Consider the following 20,721-nt stretch of genomic DNA (forward strand, 5'->3'; position numbering starts at 1 on the left):
TACTGTGTTAAACTGAGGCAGGGGCAAATTTGTCCCTCTTCAAAACTGGTACAACTTGAAAATATGTAATGTAGATTGAGAAAGTAAAGTCTTTACCACACTTGTAGTTTAAGGAACTTTAAAAGGCCTGTACATGCAAATGTCCCATTTTATCCTCACAACCAACCCTGTGCAGGTAAGGCTAGGCTGGGAAAGAAAATAGCTAGTGAACACAGTTACTAAATAGGATTTGAAGTCAAATTTCTCTACTGCAAATCCAAATCTTGAATACAGATAAAGCTACCTTGCAAGCCCAGGATTCTAAATCCAGGAGCTATATTCATTGTTACACTACTGGGGGGGGGGGGGGGAATAAGAGTTGTTGTTCTGGTAGTGGTTGCACAACCACTAACAAAACAATGCACAAGCAACACCTAGACTCATGAAATTGTAATGAGTTGCACAATTCCTTGTACAAGTAGAATCAAAGTATTGGATTTGACATTTGTGTAAGGATGAAAATGCAGTTTTTGCAAGAGGTAGAAGGCCAGGCTTAAAAAAAGTAAAGAGGAAAAAAGCAACGCTGCACATAAAAAAACTAGCATGTCAGGGATATGAAGGTAATTGGGAGAGGAGATATAGAAAAACATGTGACCTCGGCAACCTTACAGTCTTAAGTGGAACAGTCCAGAGAATTGTTTACTTTGCAGCCTCCACTGATTTCCAGCCTCAGGTATCTTATATATTCTTATATTCTTAGAACGAGGCTTAAATCTCTACCTATAAAGCGGAAAGTATGGGTCATGTATGTTCAGAAATGTTTATCCACTTCCAGATGAGTTAGAAACTTGACACACTGATAGGTCTCGCTGTACAACCTACCAGAAAAAAAATCTAAAAACATGTTTTTGGGTGGTTTAATTATTTTTAAAGAATTTAATAAAAAACTAGGTTTACGCCTACAACTCCCAACAAACCTCATTTACCCTTCCATGCCACTTGTCAATTTCATTAGACACCTGCTGATTTTTTAAAAATTGTACAATTATACACCTTTCCCACAATATGTTCCCATTCTTATACATATTCTACACACGCAATCTCATAACAATCCGTAAAGTGTTGTTCCATACATGTTCTCAATCTGAGCCTCAGTTTAAAAAGGGGTGAGATTTGCACAAAATGAAGAGAGAGACGATAACTCTTCCATGAAGAGAGCGTAAGGCAAATTACACAGAACGACAATCCAGTAAGCCAGACTGGAAAACGGCAAATAGAACACTTCCGTGACCTGTGCAAACAGAAACGAATTCAGAAACCTGATACTCAAAACAAAACACACATTAGGAAAGCAGCTATTTTGAAAAGCTCCTCTTTATATCTGCCCTAACTTCTTAGCTATGTCTCAGACAATGGAAAAACTAAAAAAAAGGAGTCCCGTCATATATCCAGGACTACGAAATACTGCAGCTTGAACAATGCAGCATATAAAATGGCAAATCTCAGCCGCCACCCCCCACAAAAGAAAACCCTGTCCAGAAAACCTTGCTAAAATGTATGAGATTTATCCCAAGCCTTAAGGCAGAAATATTGTCAATGCTATATTGTCAGTGACACAGCCTAAGGATACATATGATGAACAACTTGTTTGCCACCTTCCCCATATATATATAAGGTATTTTTAAACTACTGCCCCCCTCCTGCCGCCATTCATTCTGAATTGGTACAATCTCTAGAGTGGCTGTCCCAGCACCGTTCCAGCAGAATCCTGCTGTAATAATAGCAAACTCAGTTCTCCAGGTACCATCCCCAATAAACTCCCCCCACACACACACACACAAATCCACGTATGGGAGGTACCTAATAGTAGGGTCAGGGGAACCCCGTGATTTGCAAAAGAATAAAAAAAATAGAGGGAAAAACTCTGGGGTGGTGGGACAAGCACCAAACAGTTGGATTAGGATCAAGCATGCTTATTGGCAAGAAATACACACTATTGAGGGGCGGGGGAATGCCAGAAAACTGGAGGTGGCGGAATGGAGTATCCTGAAAGAATGCCAGGCTAGCTGGCTGGCTTGCACACTGAACAGAAGCACTCAGACGGAACCATTGGTTACAAGCCCCACTTGTTGGTTCTAAAGCAGAGTTCTAAGGTTTTTAATATAGGGTTAAATATTAAATTGCATCAATTAGGAGTCATGGGTCCCACCTCTTCATTAAAAAAAAGGAAAGGAAAATTAAAAAGTGCGACATCCAGAAAGGCCTGAGTAATACAATTAAAACATAGAAAAGTATGCACACATACAAACCCTTATTTAACGCCAGCACCACAAAGCGGGGTGGGTGAACCAGATACTAATAGTAAACCAGATACTAATTGACCACAGAATTCAAAAACGTGCTACAATAAAAGCCCGAGCAGTACAATTAAAACAGAGACGGATGTTAAACCCATATTTAACATCAGCTCAGATATTTAACATGAAGTGGGGTGCAGGAAGAACTTTTTAAACTAGTTACTAATTGACTACATTGATTACTGACTCAACCATTTAGAGTTGGAAGTTGACATGAGCTGCCTGAGATAGACCTGGAAAGCCAGGACTTTGTGCACAGCTGCTCATGTGTGGTGAGCCTCCAGGCTGAAACATTTCCCTAATCAGCAAAGGGTTCCTGGTTATGAAGTAACTCTTCCTGTCCCTCTGCACTAAAAAGGGCTTTTTAAAGACACAACACCCTTCTGTTCAGGCTGGCTCTAACTCCCAGCTTGGCTTTCCAGCTTGTCAATGGCTGCTTTTGGTTCATCTCTGAAACAGACACACACACGCACATTCATTCTTTGAAATTCCTGCTCTGTGAAAAATATTGACAAAAGGGGACCCCCTTCTTCTTACATTTCAGCCTGTCCCTTCACTCTGATGAACTGCAAATAACTGGCCCAATTCCACCAACTCTAGAGTCTTTATCAGCCATTTCTTGCTTTGGGAATTTTTGGAGATTGCCAGTACTTGGCAATCATGATTTCAGCTGCCACCCAAAGATTTATGATCAGATCCCTTATCTTTACTCTGTAGTCAATTATTTAACATAAACACCGCCGCTACTGCTCTTTCGTCAATCAGAAATGGTACCGTATCATTTTAAAAACACTGCTGTAAGAATCCTCTCCTCCAATACTTCAAAATGGCTGGGACGATGGTAATAGCACCTGTTCAACCTCTATGGTGGCAGACACAATCCATAGAAGACTTTGTACAGCACTTCTCACAGATTTAAAATAAAAATAAAATTGTTACTGTATATATTCTTCCAGGATAAATCCTCAAACTTTGGTACACTGATCTGGAGATCTCAAAAGCCAGCACATTTTTGATGACATATTTAATTGGGCTAGTAAAGGTATGAGACATATGGATTTTGGATTTATTTTTTTCTTATGGCTTGCACAGTTACCTCTGGTTTTACTTGGCAACAAATCCCATAGAGCTCCAAGAAAAGCCAGCCGCAGGAGTCATCTGCATCTGGGGAAGTATCATGGAAAACAAACATTTTGAGTCCTAAGTAGGGATGCCTGGATTTGTTAAATCCATTCTGTTTTGTGGATTGTAAGGCACCTTTCTTTCCATCATTTGGGACTTGTCTTGATGAAGGGTTTGCCCCAGGGTGGATTCACAGTAGTGGCAGGTCATCTACATGACACTGCTGCCATTGCGAAGTCATCCAGGGGCAAACCCCAGAAACTCCGCTGAAAAGAAGTCAGGCACTTACACTGCCTTTTTGGGCTGTGGAGGCATATCACAGCCGATGGCGCCCCCTGATTGGTCTCCATTGACTGGACAGGGAAGGGGGCAGACCTCCGGGAGCTCAGGGAGCCCCGTGCTTCCCTGTAAATAATAAATAAAAACGGGGGGGGGGGGGGAGGAGAGGAACGGGGCCTGTTCCTCCCCCCCATTTTTTTATTTCCCTTGCTCGGCTTCGTCCATTTTCTTCTGCTGCCCCTTATGCCTGGAACGCTCTTCCAGAACATTTGAGAACTACAAGTTCAACCGCAGCTTTTAAAGCTCAGCTAAAAACTTGTTCTTTTTCCTAAAGCTTTTAAAACTTGATTTTGTTCTGACTTTATACTGCTAGTTTTACCCTACCCTGTGCCTGTTTCCTTTCTCTTCCCCTCCTTATTGTTTTATCATGGTTTTATTAGAATGTAAGCCTATGCGGCAGGGTCTCGCTATTTACTGTTTTACTCTGTACAGCACCATGTACACTGATGGTGCTATATAAATAAATAAAATAAAATAAAATAAATAAATAAATAAATAAATAATAAGGGCCCCCATTCCTATCCTCCACCCATTTTTTTTTATTTACAGATAAAACAAAAAATAAAAAACGGGGGAGAGGAACCGTGCAGCCAGAGGGAGATCAGAGGGAGGGGAGGTGGTTTGGGCACCATGCACCCCTCTTTGTCCCTCTCTGGCTGCCTCATTCCTCCCCGCCCCCGCCCCCCCGGGTGCTCAGCACAGAGGCAGCAGCAACTCCACACTTGCATTCCTTCCCATGCAGATGCCAGGAAGGTGTGCAAATGCAGGAGCCAGAGGCCTCGCGGCGCCAATGCACCGCCATCAAGATGGGGGCTGCTCTATGACTGAATCAGATTTTTTAAAACAAAACAAAACAGAATTTCATTCTACTTGTATTAATTCACAGTAGCACAAATGCATTAATGCACGTTAGCACAAATGTGTTAATGCATAACCCACTCACAAAGTGAAAGAATGGTCCGCAAGTCCAATCTGTTGAAAAATCCATAGGTCAGATTCGTGGAAACTTGAGCATTTGAATCCATTCCGGATTTCTCTGATGTCCCAAGACATAAGGAATCAATAGCATGAAATGCAGGTGGACCTCCCACCTGGGCCAGGCGTACAGTACTCTCTTATCCAGCAAGGTGAGGGAAAGAGCGTCAGCACAGCCAACTCCTTGGAGAAGACGTAGAATGAGAAATATTAAGGGTGCATGCCTGCCCACTGCCCAAGTCTCTGGGGAAAGCCAGCCTATTCTCTCCTGATCTCTCCGCATCTTAGAATAGGCCTTTCTGAATCAGCTTGCAACAGAGAAGCCGCTTCCTGTATGTTCTACCACCAGTGGGTCAGGTCTACTTAAAATTGACAAACGTAAATGCACTGGAACCTGTGGTGTCTCTTCTCTGGATGGCCATGAAGAATATCTGGCTGCCAGATGCCGGAAACAAGACACAGGCATCACGCACGTCCTATTGCATTGCGACAGTCTGGGGGGGAAAGAACAGCTTTCAAAGAAGGGCCCTTCAGGCAATCCTAGTAACCAGACAAACCCAAGACGTGTTGGGCACTGGCGTTCACTGGGACTTTGTTTGGGGCTGCATATCAACTCCCCCATGACAGCGTGCAGGAAGAGAGAAAGAAAGGGAACTTGCAGCATTGCTTTAAGGAGAAAGTATGTCTGTCCCGCAGGGTGGGGGCGGGAATTAAGAGAACAGTGAATGAAAGAGGTTTCTGAGAAGCAAGACTTTTGAGAACTGAAGGACAGATGCTAGGCTTGCTGAATTTTACTGACCCTTTCAACAGCAGCTCTAGCATATGATAATGTTTCTATAGATCTGATTTCTATAGATCAGATAGCTGCTAAGGGCACAATAGCAAGCCAGGCAGGGTTTTTTTTCCTAATCAGTTGGCAATCTTAATAGATCTCTCCTCCCTACATACCTACCCACAAGAGCTTCCCCACAAGCATGGAATGTTGGAGACACTCTTGATCTCTGCAGTTCTTTACATTTAGTTAGCCCCAAAGTACTAACATAGAGGCTAATATCGACTCTACCACCCCTATAGGAAGGAAAAACCATTGGATGTTCTGAAGCTGTTAGAGTTGGGACAGATGTCCTTGGCTCAAACTGCTTAGTTGTTTTTTTTCCTAATTAAAAACAATTTGAGCCTGTTTGCACAAATGATGACACTGTGGGTGTACTGTCCTCAATTAAGAGTGCTCGTAAACACAGTTAGCTTCTGGGATGTACAACCGACCTTTTCCTCTAGCATTACATAACCCCCCATGTGCAATTGCAATGGGAGAACTCCCAGAGGAGAGCTCTGTATATTTTAACAGTATTGCTTTCATGTGGGGCATCACCTCTGTGCATCTGGAATATTCAGAGCATTCCAGATGTTATAATACCTTCAAGTTTGATACCCTAAGGATCATCTCAACTTGCTGACTGCAGAGGTCAACTCAGAATATGCTGTAGGCTATAAGAATACCTGTTCTTCAAACCTGGGGTGGACAGTCCTATGTTATTTTGAGCAAGCACTCAAGATGTGACCTGTTAAGGACAGTGGCTGGTCTACCACTTGACCTTTTGAAAGTTAACCCACTGAAACAATTGCTTGAAGGCAAGCAGAAATCAGAGAAGCAGAAATTGTTCAACTGATTTACATTTTACCAGAATGTAATATCCAATATTTATTGGCAGCACATCCGGCTTTTAAGATGGCATAACACCTCTTTCAACAACAGTTCTGTGTGGGTCAAAAAAAATGCTATTGCATTTTACTACCATAGCCACTCAAAAGCATCATCTTAGCAATTTGGAAGTTTGCTGTTCTTTGGAACAAAATGAACATCATTCTTTTATTTTTAGCACAAAACACTTTTTACAGTTGGACCTACTCCAGACACTGTAACACCATCTGGCAATTACTCTTAAAACTGCAACCTTAGACATACTTACTAAGCATCTGCTCCATTGAACACAGTGGGAATTAATTCCAACTAAACGTGTAAAGGAGGGTGCTATAAAGCTACAGTGTTACACACAGTTGCTCTTTAGTAAGCGTGTTGCACAGTAGATAGCATCGTGCCCTAAGGTGCTCACCTACATGAACACATTAATGAGATATGTGCCTACCTCTCATTTCTCCCAAGTGGTCTTGCAGTATCTAGTTTAGAAAACTCAAAGTTAACCTGCAAAGAGCTAATAAAACAAAATGAGCTCAGCAACAGGTAATCGAAAGCAGTGATGGATGGGGGTTAGAGCAGAGTAAATGTACCAGGAACCCAGAAAGACTAGCCCAATATTGCCTGCTATATAGTTAAAGGTTTAGCCAGGGCGTAACCTCTGAGCATCAAACACTCAACCAGCAGCGATAGCCCAATTCTATACTAGGCTTGTCCAGAAGATGCAGGGAGAATCTCTGAGAGTACCCAGAGAATACTACTTGCATCCCACTGTATTAACCTGAAGACAAAAAGATCCTCAAAGCGAACAAAGAACCCGCCAAGCCAAGGTTCTCCATTGCTTGTGTGCGCATCCTGCCACCTACTGACAACTCTGGGCTGCACAGTACAAGAAGTTGCTGCCACACTTTCCCATCCACCTAAAAGAGGGTCATGAAAACATCAGCCCTATTTTTTTTTAAAAAAAATGCCATTACTATTAAAAGCAAGTATTTTTAACCCATCTCCTGGCAGTGACTGTAGTGGGCAGAAATCTTAAAGGAGACAAGGAAAAATATTCTATGCAAGATACCTGCAGGGCTTTGGCACAGCACAGTAAGGTCGGTCATCATTTTTGTGCACAGAAGGCCTAGAACACTGACCTACCATCTCAGTTTCCTTCATGTACTCACTCTTCCTTGCTTCAGAACATATCCAAGTATAATCGGGGAAAGATTTTGGAAGGGGAAGAAGAGTGAAATAGCCATTATTTTCCCTTTATAGCACTTGCGGGCAATTTGCAGCCCTCCAGACCTTTTGGCCTATGACCCCTATCATCTCTCACCATTAGCTGTGCTGGTTTGGGCAGATGGGAATTGTAGGCCAAAACATCTGGAGAGCCACAAGTTGCCCATCCCTGCTGGATAGCTTCACCAGCTCCATACTACAGGCTTGAATTTTTTTTTTTTTTTAAAAAAGCAAGGAACGCAGCTTCCTTCATCTCACTTCAGAAACTCTGCCAAAGGAAGGCACTTCCAGATTTATCCCATGGGTATTCCCATCCTGGGAGACTCCCCTCCAAACACAAGTGCTGGCTGGTATCAAAGGGAGGTCTGGTTACAGCTGCTTTGGAGCAAAAGTCCATTTATTTTCAGTGGAGAAGGAATTCTTTGCAACTAGAACAAGATAGCAGAGGAATGGAACAAAACCTGATTCCTAGCTGCAGGGAGAGGAGAGGTAACAGATCTGCCTGGAAGCTATATTTAACAAATGTATTTCTTGTAGAAATGAGTTTGATCCATTTCTGCTCCAGAACTATGTGGCAAGCTGGACAGGGACAGAAGAGTGCCTTAAAGGCTCACATTTCTTAAGCAGAAGCGAGAGAGACTTAAGAGAATAATAGTATCGTCTTTCATGAGACACAAGCAGGAAGGCTAATCATCCCAGCACATCTCTAGCCTCTTTGGTTTTGAAATTAAGGAACAATATTCTAAGAGAGGGTCCAGCTTGAATCTTTGTCTTCACATCCATCTCAGCAAAATTGTTTTTCAGTCCTTCATAATCAAACTTTTTGTCTATAAGGTAGAAAAAATGTGCACCCCGAAGAAATGCAAACCGGAACACAACGTTTAACAGAAGAAAAGTCTCCCAACCACTGTTCTAGCCATGGCAGAGAGGCTTCTAAGGCACACCAAAACAGCCTTGAGATGGGCTGGGCTGACCAAGAAGTAGCTTCCATTCTTGTGCCCCAGAGACAGGGATGCTGATCCCTGGGATCAGCATCCCAGGGATGCAGAGACAGGGATGCAGGAAGCAATTGTGGTGGTGCTATCATTGCTGGGTACACAGGTCCAGAGCTGAGCCAAGAAAAATGCCTTGGAAAGAATTCACGCTGCTTCTAGGAGCGATGGATGCAGACCCATAAACTACCCCAACTGTCCATCACACATGAAATAGATTTAATCTGCTTGCCCAGGTGGCCGGATAAACTCATCCAAAAGGGGACCATTTGAATGCATGACAAGACTTGGCTGCTGTTTTGTCCTTGTACTAAAATGGTCCTGTGTTTTCAGGAAAAGCGGAAGCACTCTAAGAACTCAGACTGGCTTCTTTAGTTTGTCCATAGCGAGTTGGCTCTCAGTCAATAGCCGTTGCTTGCGTTTCTTTATGTCCCGGTAGGCTTGGACGACCCGTTCTCTTTCCTCCTGCACGATCCTCTGGCGAGCCAGAGATGCACGGACTGCTGTCTGTGTGGAGGGGGTGCTACCAGAGCCCAAGAGAGACTTTAACAGAAGCTGCCTCTGTCCAGCCTGGAACACAAGAGAGAGAATGGTTGAAGCTAGGGAAGTGTGAATAGGAAAGGGGTTATGGATTGAACCCAGAGCATGGCCATGAGCAGAGTGCCAGCTTTAAGAACAAGGTCTCTAATACTCCAAGCTCAGGAAACAGCTATGTACTAGGGCTAACACAAGTCATGGGCCTCCCCTGGGTTTTGCTGATCAAGGAAAATATTTCCAGGTCAAATAGCAAGACGCAAGGACAGACCACAGATAAAGTTAGGGGACAGAGCTAGAACAATGGGCAGAAAGATGATTTACCTTGTCTTTGATGACACCTTTTCTTGGTTTTGCTGTAAGAGTTGGGGGCTGTAAAGCAACTTCTCCAAACTTCACTGAGTCTGAAAGAAATGGGAAGGAGATAAAACTCCAACTCAGATACTTGTGGGGATGGAAGCAGCTGTAAAATAAACCCAATCTTATCCCATTGACCTAGTTCACATGTTAACGGCAATTCCTGGGTTAAGCCATCTGCTCACCATTTCCACTTTGAATCAACTTTCGGAAACAACCCAGAGGAGTTCTTGGGTTGTTGCCATGACATGTTAACCTGTTTTTAACCCCACAAGAAACCATGGGTTAAAACTCTGGGTGGCTTAACCCTAAGCAACTCAAAGTGCCAGGTTTGCATGTCGCGACAACAAGCCAGGAACCCAGGGCAATCCTGAGTTGTTGCTGAAAGCAGAAGCCAGCGAGCTAGTAGGAGCCAGCAGACTCATTCACGCTCACAAACAAATCTATGTTTGTTAACCGGGCCTCTATGTCCCATAAAACAAGCAGACCATCCAGTCTAAAGTCCAACACAGGATTTCCCTTTGGCATGGGCCGAATATTTTCTAGTCTACAAAGAAAGAGGTTTAGGCTCAAGAACAGGTCCATTCTTTGCATATCAATAAAATACACTGCAGCAGATACAATTGCTTCTACTAAGCTCCAATCCAAATGAACCAGGGCCTATCAGAGGATTCAGCACAATGCAAGTATATAGCACGATAGCTGCCCTTCCAGCTGGGATTTTGTTACTTCATAGATAAATCACTTTAAGTACAGTAGTGCTACTTTCAGAAGAGAAGCCAGAACCAGTACCCAAAGGCCTCTTTCAGAAAGAGGCAGGCCAAGATTTGCTTGGTGGCAACTACCAAATTCAGCAAGGGTTTGGCACTGCAAACACTTTTGTTTTCTGAACCCCAACCTGGTGCCCTCCAGAAGTGTTGGACTACAACTCTCATCATTCCCATGCCTGGAGGGCACCAGGTTGGGGAAGCCTGGTTTAACGTTTCCTCCACTTTGACATGCTACAGCAGGTTGTCTACAGTGTAAGGGCACCTCCATTCTTCCAACCTTAAGTGACAGCAGTGATGTGCAGAAAAAATGGTGTTACTGTTTCACAAGGTACATTTGTTGGAATACTCTCAAGTTATGATAGATAAAAAAAACCCCACCTAATTTAGTGAAACTGTTTTCTGAACAAAATACACAAAGACCTCACTTGATAATGAAGATTGCCAGATAAATTACGTCATCCAAAGATACCGTGTGCTAGAATTTTGACAGATTTACCTGGAAGGAGCCTTGTTACACCAATTCTTAAGGAATTACAACAGCTATCTGCTACTGGTGCCTAAATTCAAGGTGCCCAATTCATGTTTAAAACCCTAAATGGATTGGGGCCCAAATACCTGAAGAAGCACCTCTTCCCACCAAACCCTGCTCATGCATTAAGATATTCAGAAGAGACCCTTCTCTGAGTACCATCAGTGGAAGAGATGCATTACACATTTACAAAAGAGGAGGCCTTGCTTGTGGTGGCACCCTGACTTTGGAATGCCCTCCCAAGGGAGATTTGATTGGCGTCACCCTTGCCTTGGTGCCAAATCAAAGTCTTCCTGTTTACCAAGGCATTTTTGAATTTGAACCTTCTTTTAAATTGAATGATACGTTTAGTTGATTGCTGGTTGAATCATTTTCATGCCTCTTGTAACTGTATTGTTGTTTACTGTACGGCATTTGTCTTCTGATAGTGTTATGTACATCACCCTGGGAACCCTTCTAAACGAAGAATGGTTTATACATTTTAAAAATAAATAAGCTATGTATCATAAAATATGTATTGTAATAGAAGCTCATGTCATCAGCTTTCCCGTATAAAACAAACTCTGATTACTCAGGTATTTTAGTTGCTCCAAATCAGATAGAAGGGTATTTGGTTTTGGATGAGTGACCACCCAAATTAGAAAAAAACACTTTCACAGCAGCACGTGGGAAAAGCGGGGGGACTGGACAGAAAGATGTGAATATTTAAAAGTATCTAGAGTTCTTTGTTCTGGAGCTGTAAAGAATGTTGACTAGCCCTCCACTGAAGAATCCAGTCACTGAGCAAAAGTGCCTCCTACCTTTAAGGAATTCCTCCTCCAGCATTGATACTTTTTTCTCCTCTTTTCGCTTACGGATTCTATCCAGCTTCTTCCTCTGAAATCTAGAGAGTGTTTGGTTGAAGAAAAGTTGCAACAAGAACAGTACACTTACATTTATAGGGAGAAGAATTAAGAGCCCAATCAGAATGAAAAGGGGCCACAAAACACCTGTATATCATGTTGGAAAGGACCTAACATGTCATTTAGCCTATTATTTGAGAGCACATTCCATTGAACTCAGTGGGAATTATGGCTGGCTAACCCTGCACAGGATCAGGCAGAGAATCTACATTCCATACAGGAAGGACGTGCCACTCCTAAACAAGTAAGCTGAGGTGGGTTGGTGTGGAGGAAGATGACCAGTGCTCTTGCCACTTTGCCACTGCCTCAGTCTCATGGGAGACCCACCTGAGCTTCCTGTGACCCCATTCAGAAGACACCTTAAACCACGGCTTTAACCACAATGAATAAGGTTTTCTGGCTTAACCACCATGTTTGCCCTTGTGGGATTTAAACATCCACACCGAGGATGACTTGCCTCTGGTCTGGAAATTATGGGAGTTGGCAATCCACTACATCTGAAGGGCATCAAGTTGGGGAAGGCTAACCTAGAACTAAGCATGGTGTTCAAGAAGGCTGCTTGCATTAACATACATATTCATTTACAATGGCATCAAATATACTAAATGTCTACTGGTAGGGAGGCTCCACAACTGTTCTTTGAATCCCCTTCCACCCATCAGCCAGAACAACTTGGGTTAAACTTGCATTTCCTGGGCAAAGGTCTCATCTCAAGAGGCATGGACTTGGACTACAGCGCTTCTCTAAGGCAAGTGCGGCAAATTAACTTGCACACAAACTTACTCCTTTTTCTTCTGGGACTTCTCTTGGACTGGCTCTTCTTTCTCGGGCTCACGCTGCAGCTGGTTTTTGGTGAGGAACAGCACATGCTGTGTTTCCCGCTCCATCCGCCAGATATAAGAAGATTCCTCCTCCCCTTTCCGCCTCCTGAATTTCGGTACTGGTATGTCACCTTCCGATCTAGGGCTCTGTTCGCTTGCTGTGACAAAAGCATGAACTCTAGGTCTTAATCTGCCCAGTAACATTCAGAGAGGTGATGGTTGTGTTCAGACAACATGCTAAGCCATGGTTAGACCACTAACCCTTTTTGCAGCAAATGGTTAATGAGCAGGTTTAAACTATGGTTATGTAGCCACCATGGTTAGGAATGGTTCACATGACATGCTAAGCCATAATGTTTATCTCAAAATGTTTAACCACCGTGGCTTAGCATATTGTCTGAACAGGGTCAGAAAGACTTCTAAGTCCCTTCGCTCTTCAGCTTGGCTCTCTGCAGAACACTTGTCCTTAACTGAGCAAGCACTATTTGGCATGGTCCAGCCTGGAGAAGTGCATCAAACCAGTTCCTGTGACCTCTAGGACATGAGTGAGAGTTACACCTTCTCCAGCTGTGTTGGATTCCCCCCAGGCCAAAAGTGTCATGGTCCTAGCTGGGAGGATTGGCTAGCAATCAAATATACCATTAAATTACACTCAAACCCATTAGCTTTCAGAGTGTTAATGAACATATCTCTTATTATACAGCATCTTATAACAGTTATTTGGTAACTCTCAGCCAAAGGTGTGTGACTGAAGTTGTTGTTTGCAAGAGAGTGATCTGCATTATGGGAGTGGACTCTATGCTGTTACTACTTGCCCATTCCTCCTCCCCCAAGCTTAACTTCAACACAGAGTTGCAAAACTATAAAGAGATATATGCGCGCATGTGTGTGTGTGTGTGTGTGTGTGTAAGCAGGCATTATTATGATAAAAGAACAATCCATAATGCATATATCACAGAATATGGCTGGGAACTGCTTTTTACCGGTTTTCTCTTTCTTCTTTTTCTTCTTGTTCTTAGAGTTCTTTAATTCATCACGGCTCCTCATTATTTCCCGCAACCGGTATGGAATTTCTTGCTCGTTCAAGCATTTCGGTTTTGAGTTGGTTTTCTTCTTCATTTGGCTGGGAGTTGTCCTTAAAAAATAAAGAAAAGAAACAAAGAAAGAGGGAGAGGTGTTGGCAAAGGTGTCTCAACAAACTGTCTCAACAAACACAAGAATTAGTATAGATTAAAACTTCAATACATTTTTTTGTAAGATATCAAAAGTACACCTTGAATCCACGTAGTGTAAAGGACCAACTCTAATTATGGGATTAGAGCAGCCTTCTCCAATTCGGTGCCCTCCAGATGTGTTCGGATGATGGAGCTGTGGTCATAAGAACATTAGAAGAGCCCTGCTGGTTCTCCCCCAAGTATCAAAGCAAGATTTGGAACATGAGATTTTATTTATATATTTCTGTATTACATTTAGATACCGCCCCATAGCCGAAGCTCTCTGGGCAGTTTACAAAAGTTTTTGTAATCTTCTATCTTTTTCGCAATCTTCTATCTCTTTTCAGGTGCAGTACTAGCATGTTTAGTACCGGAACATGCAAGCTCAACTATCATCTCTTTTAAAAACTAATAGCACTGTACAGAAGGGAGGGTGAAAGGAAGTAGAATATGCTACCTAGATACTACTACTTTCCTTACAGTTTAAATGCCCTTTTGGGGCTGTTTGTTCCTCACAGGGCTGACTGCAAGTGAAACTTTCTCCATTCTGCCTGCCCTGAAGGAAGGGCAGGATAGGACAAGCAAAGCAAAGCATAGCAATCCTAAATATGACTTTGATGGCTCTCGCCCATTTAACAGCTGCATGACAAGCGAACATTGAAAAGGGGATACTTTTTCCCAGCGCAGGGGTGTAACAACGGTGAAGTGCAAATGTTTTCTCCATTCTGCCTGCCTTAAGGGGCAAGATGGGGCAACCAAAGCGCAGCAAGACTACATACTGGGTAGCTTAGCATGGTGGGCTAAATAATGTTCTCTTACTTATCACGAGGATAATTTATGGGAGCCTCTTGAAAATCCCCAGACTCGGCTGGACCACCGAGAAAAAGGGGCAAGCATCAGAAAGAGAAGGCAAGCAAGTTAGTAAGGCAAACAAGAATGAGACTTGTGATCCAGGGAGTACTCAACCGGAATCTCACTTCAGCCACAAATTCACTGGGCAGCCTTAGGGAAGCCAACAGTTATACTGCCTCCGCTCGACATTTGCGCTATGAGAATAACATTGGTCTACCTCATAGGGTGGTTGTAAAGATCACTGGGATAACTTACGCGAAGCGCTTTGAAAGCCCTGAAATATAATGAAGGGGATGGACACTGACCTACCACCAGTCGCAATCCCCCTCCGCCGGGCAGCGGACTCCGCTGAGGGTCGCGGTTTCGATTTGCCCATTGCTTCCCCAGGTAGGTGAGCAATGACCACGTGCGGTTACTCTACTTCCGCCCCGCGACGTGCTCTTTTCCCCGTCCACCTCAGCTTCTACGTGACGTCTCATCAATTTCCCCGCCCGGAATCCCTCTTCCATTGGTTCGTTCGTTCGAGCTAGCTGACCACGCCCCCTTACAGTAGAACTACGTTTAGCAGGAACCGCTGTGGCTATTGGATGAGGCAGGTGTCAATCTTAGTGCGTAAGGGAAGAGGAGGCGTATCTGTTAGGACAGCTTCTAAGGGAGATGCTGCTATTAGGCGCTGTCCGGCGTAGTCGAGGGCTGGTGGGGTCTCGGGGTACAGCAGCTGCTGGGCAGGTGAGAGATGGAAAAGGGAAGGAGGTCAGAGGGCGAAGTGAGCTCAGTCACTGGGGTTAAATGTCACGCTGGGAGAATCAAAGAGATGTTCTCCAAGTGTCTTGAACTACAACGTCCATCATCCTCAGCTAATGCGGGGATGATGGGCATTATAGTGAGTGAGTCGTATCTGGAAGGCAACCAGTGGAAGAGGGGTACTGCCTTCCTGTCTGGTTGGGAGGGAAACGGGATGCCTGACTAATCACTGAGAATACTCTCTCAGTAGTGGCCACTATCCTAATAAGTGATGCAGCCATCCGGCGCTAGATGTTAAAGAGCAAGATGGTGCATGTGGAACAACATACACTTCAAAAGGTGCCCTGGAAGAAAATATCTAATGAGCTCTGCTAAATTCAGGATCTTGGCTCTTTCAAATAGACTTTAGGCAGGGTTTTGATGTTTAGTGTGACGAGTTTTATTAGCTCCTATTTAGCCTCTGCTCACTGTTCTATTTGATTGCTTTATTGTGGTATTAAAGTGTCATTTTGTTGTTCTCCGCTTTGCAAATTTTGCACTGAAATTACAAATTTCCAGAATAAATAAATGAAATCTACCAGGCCAGATCCTGGATTGCTTAGACTCTGGGCCATGGGTTGGATAAACTGGAAATGGGGGGATGGTACAGAACATTTTTTATCAGTCTTGAAATGTATTTCTTCTTTTGTTCTTGCTAGGAGTGCTTATATCTGTTCAGGCACCCCCAAGATCGTGCTACTAGAATGCCTTCGCTTCAGGACAGATGCTGCAATAAGAGGTTAATTAATACGTTGAAGCGGCCTGCAGTGTTGATAGACAGTGGACGTGACATCCACGCAGATGCCAATGGTAATGGTTTGCAAAATGCCACCTCCCTGATGGACAAAGAATCTAGCTCTGAGGAGGAGGCTATCTCTCCAAAGGACAAAGAGCTTCTTTTTACTGTGCCTCCAACTCTTCTCCCTCCTACAAATTGTTGCATGAGTGGGTGCCACAACTGTGTGTGGATTGCTTACACAGAAGAGCTTCTGAAATATTACCAGGATGGTGGAGATCAGGCATTAGCAGCTGTGGAGGAACACATAAAGGACGAGAATATAAAAATGATCTTAAAGATGGAAATCAAATTCCGCATGAAGAAAGAATGAAACTGTTTAGCACATGCAACAACATACCTCACACATAGCCACAGCAGATTCTGAAGGAAAATAAAATTCTATTTATTTCTGGTCCTTTCTGAATGAGAAGCTGCAGGTTTTGAATGATTTATGAGTTCTAGAATTCTCAGGCCTATCGGTGGGGTACAATAATATGAGTCCATAATATTCTACTTAAATTTAAACTAATGTGCTTAAAATCATGTGGCTTCTATGTTATATGACTTGTTAACTGTATTTTACTCACATTGTTTTGCCCTGCAAAACAGCTAGATCATATTGGCCTCATGGATGGTATTCAGTTGTACCTAAGGAATCCTGATTTCATTGGGGTAGCCAAGACCAAGTGAACTCTTCTTGTATCACACATTTATTTATTACATTTATATCCTGATTTTTTCTGTAGAACTCAAGGAAGGCAGGATAAATAGGATCCCCAGAAGATTTTCTGTCCAGGTATTGATCAGACTCATCCCTACCTGGGTTCAGCAAAGTTGTTGTATGGTGTGCCTTTAGATCACACCTGGCTTCACCCATAAAGCCCTATAGCATTGGATGAGCCCTCAGAGATCAATTAGTCTCTTCCCTCTATCAGTAGCTAAAGCATGAAGGTTCCTGGGATTCAGGCACAGGTCACTTTCACACACAGTTCAGTGCTGCAGGAACATTTCTGCAACGCAATCCAGCGTGCACTTACTTCGGAATATAGGAAGCTGCCTTATACTGCGTTAGAGCTTTGGTTCACTTAGCACAGTTTTGTTGACAATAAATAGCAGCGGCTCTCCAGGATTTCAAGCAGGATTCCTTCTTCGCCCTACCTAGAGAAGTGGGGATTGAACTTTGAACCTTCTGCATGCAAAGCAGATGTTCAACCACTGAATCACAGCCCCTTTTTACTTGGAATAAGCTCCATTGATGTCTGCAAGAGTTCTTTCTGAGTAAACAAGCAGAGATAACATTGTAAATAAGCCAGATGCATGGTTCATTTAGCTAACTATGTTGTCCCGAGCAGCACTATAGGTGAATGTACAGAAGCACAGGTTGCTATGGTTTCCCTGGAACAGCAGAGCTGAAGGGAAGCACACTTCGGGCTTTGACACTGGCCACAGGACCAATGGAAGGTTGCACGCCCTGTCTCCTAGGAAGAGCATCATGGCAAGGGGAAGACCAGTCTGGACTCCTCCATTATTATATATCTATTTAAATTAGAGTAATTATTTTTATATTTGCATCTACAGATATAAATTAGTGTATGAACATTGTATGCAAAGCTGTCTATGCATTCATTTTTGGTGATGTGCAAGTGGCTACCCACTTGTGTATTCTCTCTAGGCCAAAGAGGGACCATACGCTTGAAACTCCAGTATATCGAAACACAGATATTGAACTGGGATTTCTGTATACGGTGGTTGTTGGGGAAAGTGTCTGTTAGTGGGACACATGGAGTGAGAGCCTGTAGAACTCTAGGCAGCAGTGGCTGCTGCCTATGGTTCCCAATTGACCTGGAAAAAAAGGGGTTGGCCTGTTCTTATACCTTGAGCAGCAGCGTGATGGGCAGAAATCAGCAGATAAAGCTTTTCTCCAAATGAACAGAAACATCACTGCTGTTAAAGAAACCAGTTGAAAAGCTGGCAAGCCTAAAGAGGGGAAGTTTCCATTAGGCTGTGAATTCATCAAGGTCAAACTAACAATTGCATTTTCTTATCTGTGAAATCCCTGAACCCCATTTCAAAGTGTGGAGATCACGTGTGCAAAATGTTGCACTTCCTCCGGTCTCTTCTAGAAAAGCAACATGAATCATCCTTGTCCTCTGCCTGCCAGAACAATATCACTGACTATCCCTTCCTAGCCCCCCTGGTCAGAAGCAATTCTCGGACAGCCTAATCGCAGGTCACTTTAATGGAACTGCTGAACCTTCTATTAATTACATCTAGCTGGACTTTAGCAAATAGGATTAAGCTACACTAGTTCTACGCTGAGTCAACCCAGGTGGACCTATAAAGGAACTCTTTAAAAATGTTGCTTTGTGTTTAATTTGGTGCAGTGCCATAAAACTAGGGTACCAAGATTAGTTGGTAGGAATGTTAAAAACAAAAAAGGAACTCCGGACATCTTTTAATCCATGTTCCTATGTGGAGTTCCCACAGGCAGCCCTTTCTATGTGGGTCTTCTTGCACAATGTGTTCAAGTACACCGATCATGTAAGGCAGGGCTGGGGAATGTGTGGCCCTTCAGAAGTTGCACCCCAATTCCCAGCATCACTGACTATTAACTGTACTGACTTGAGGCTGATAGGAGTTGGAGGTCAACAACTTTTGGAAGCGCACAGTCCAGCTTTAAGGTTTAAACTAAAGTTGCCAGCTCTTTTTTTACAGCAACTTGATGGACAGATATTGGCCAGTGAATATGTTTTTTCTTCATGCTAGGAAAAGCTCCATATGCCCATTTCTACACATCAAGCTGCTGTCAAAGGTTGACACACAGGTCAGACTTTGTTTTTTTCTTCTTTTCTTAAAAAAGAAAAGAAGGGCAGAACTACTAAGAGCATGTTTGCCTTGTATTCATTCTTCCTCCTCAACGGGGGAAGAAGAGTTTTCAAGCTGTACAGAGTAAACCCAAAGGTGACCCTTTTGCTTAGGAATATGCCTACTTGGGGGGGGGGGGGAATCTACACTACTGCTTTTAAAGCGCTTTAAAGCACTTTGAAAACGTTTTGAAACCTGTATATGCAGTGTGTCCTGGGCCCTAACAGTTGTCAAAACTGTTATAAAGCGCTTTAAAGCACTTTAAAGCAGTAGTGTAGATCCCCCCCTAGTGTACTAGCATTGGGACCCACAGCTATCTCCCATCAGGTGACCACTGCAATGGTAAACAGGTGATGATTAAAGGGAAGTACTGTTTGCACCATTCTATGATGCCTCAAGAAGTCCTGCTTGCAGCCATAACCCCCAATAATAATCCCAGTAGCTGGTTATTGCACACCTTTTTAGACAACCCATGCTTATTCCTTAGCCTCCTCTTTCCTACCTAAATAGATGTACTAGAACTACATTTCTCATGTTTGGATTGCTCTTCTGGGTATTTGTCTTTCTTGCACTGAACCTTGCTGCTCTTGCCCAAATTGAAGTAGCTTACAGCAGCAGTGCAAATATTGGTATATATAAAATGAAGGCACAGACACAGGATTTAGAATATTTTGTTGCTCCAGTGTTGATGTAAATAACAGAGTCTTCTGCCACATTAAAAACTTACAAATTTGGTGTGACATGAGCTTTTGTGGACTAGAGTCCTCGTCATCAGATGCATGAAGTGTTATCGTAAGTTATCAGGCATGCATAATCAGAAGGGGGGAATTGTAAGTAACATAAAATGTAAAAAGTACAGACAGTGACAATTACATTAACACTTGTAAAGCTCTATCCCACAAGCGTTTGATTGCACGCTCATTACTGGGCACTCACGGATTCCTTGGAGGTAGCTCACATGACATCATCTGCCTCTCACATGCCTTCTGCCCCTTCTGGTCTTCCTAGCGCCACAAGAAAAGCCAGAAAAACTACGAAATATTTTTTAAACCGAAGTTGCTGCTCTCTCCTGCTGTGTGTGGGAGAAGCAGTGTGTTCACGAGGGACTGAATGGTCCTCGTGCACCTTGTCTACTTCCTGTTTGAAAACGGGAAGTAACTGAGTGTCCACAGAGAAGCAACAGTAGCCAGCGTTTCTTCCAAGGTGTGATGGAGCTTGTAGTGCGATAAAACCTGTTATCCCAATTCAGGCTCCAGATATTAGAAGTGAACTTCCAGATAAATGGCAACCTGGAAATTTCATGCTGCATTCTCCCTGTGTTCAAGAATGGTTGTTTTAAGTTCAGGAGTAGGGTTTTCAAGGAGTAAAAAATGTTCGCTAATTAGTTTTGAATATTGCAATTTCTGATTAAGAGGGCTACCCCTCTGGAAATTGGCATAAGAATATTCAAACCTTCCAGAAACTTACAAGGCATACAAAGTGATATGATGTGGAATTAATGTTCTCTACTGGTTTTAGAGACACCATAGGCAGATATTTTGCCCTATTACAATAATGATGTTTAAAATGTTTCCCTTACATGTGTATCTCTATCTTGACCACACAGACCATAAACAATGTACCTATTAT

The 20,721-nt window shown here is 43.1% G+C and overlaps 2 protein-coding genes across 2 annotated transcripts; one reads left to right on the forward strand and one right to left on the reverse strand.

Annotated features, from left to right (window-relative positions):
- Positions 1-8,558: 8,558 nt before the first annotated feature.
- On the reverse strand, positions 8,559-15,048 carry CCDC137 (coiled-coil domain containing 137). The gene is made up of 6 exons (XM_063120079.1): positions 14,972-15,048; positions 13,584-13,735; positions 12,563-12,758; positions 11,678-11,760; positions 9,546-9,625; positions 8,559-9,257 (listed from the first exon to the last, which is right to left on the reverse strand). The coding sequence occupies exons 1-6, from the start codon at positions 15,040-15,042 to the stop codon at positions 9,045-9,047; spliced, it is 795 nt and encodes a 264-aa protein (XP_062976149.1). The 5' UTR covers positions 15,043-15,048; the 3' UTR covers positions 8,559-9,044.
- A 265-nt stretch (positions 15,049-15,313) lies between these two features.
- OXLD1 (oxidoreductase like domain containing 1) lies at positions 15,314-16,764 on the forward strand. Its single transcript, XM_063123186.1, has 2 exons — positions 15,314-15,395; positions 16,109-16,764. Exons 1-2 carry the CDS (start codon positions 15,324-15,326, stop codon positions 16,556-16,558), a joined length of 522 nt encoding a protein of 173 aa, XP_062979256.1. The 5' UTR covers positions 15,314-15,323; the 3' UTR covers positions 16,559-16,764.
- Positions 16,765-20,721: the final 3,957 nt, after the last annotated feature.

Source organism: Elgaria multicarinata, chromosome 3 (assembly GCF_023053635.1).
Source record: "Elgaria multicarinata webbii isolate HBS135686 ecotype San Diego chromosome 3, rElgMul1.1.pri, whole genome shotgun sequence".
In the NCBI taxonomy this organism is placed as follows: domain Eukaryota; kingdom Metazoa; phylum Chordata; class Lepidosauria; order Squamata; family Anguidae; genus Elgaria; species Elgaria multicarinata.

What these genes read in the sequence shown, in the direction of transcription:
- OXLD1 (XM_063123186.1), top strand. Translation starts at nt 15,324, where the DNA reads ATGCTGCTATTAGGCGCTGTCCGGCGTAGTCGAGGGCTGGTGGGGTCT. An exon ending in GTACAGCAGCTGCTGGGCAG is followed by an intron (nt 15,396 to 16,108) that starts GTGAGAGATGGA and finishes TGTTCTTGCTAG; the next exon opens with GAGTGCTTATATCTGTTCAG.
- CCDC137 (XM_063120079.1), bottom strand. Translation starts at nt 15,042, where the DNA reads ATGGGCAAATCGAAACCGCGACCCTCAGCGGAGTCCGCTGCCCGGCGG. An exon ending in AAGTCCCAGAAGAAAAAGGA is followed by an intron (nt 11,761 to 12,562) that starts GTAAGTTTGTGT and finishes AACACTCTCTAG; the next exon opens with ATTTCAGAGGAAGAAGCTGG. An exon ending in GGAGGAGGAATTCCTTAAAG is followed by an intron (nt 9,626 to 11,677) that starts GTAGGAGGCACT and finishes CATTTCTTTCAG; the next exon opens with ACTCAGTGAAGTTTGGAGAA.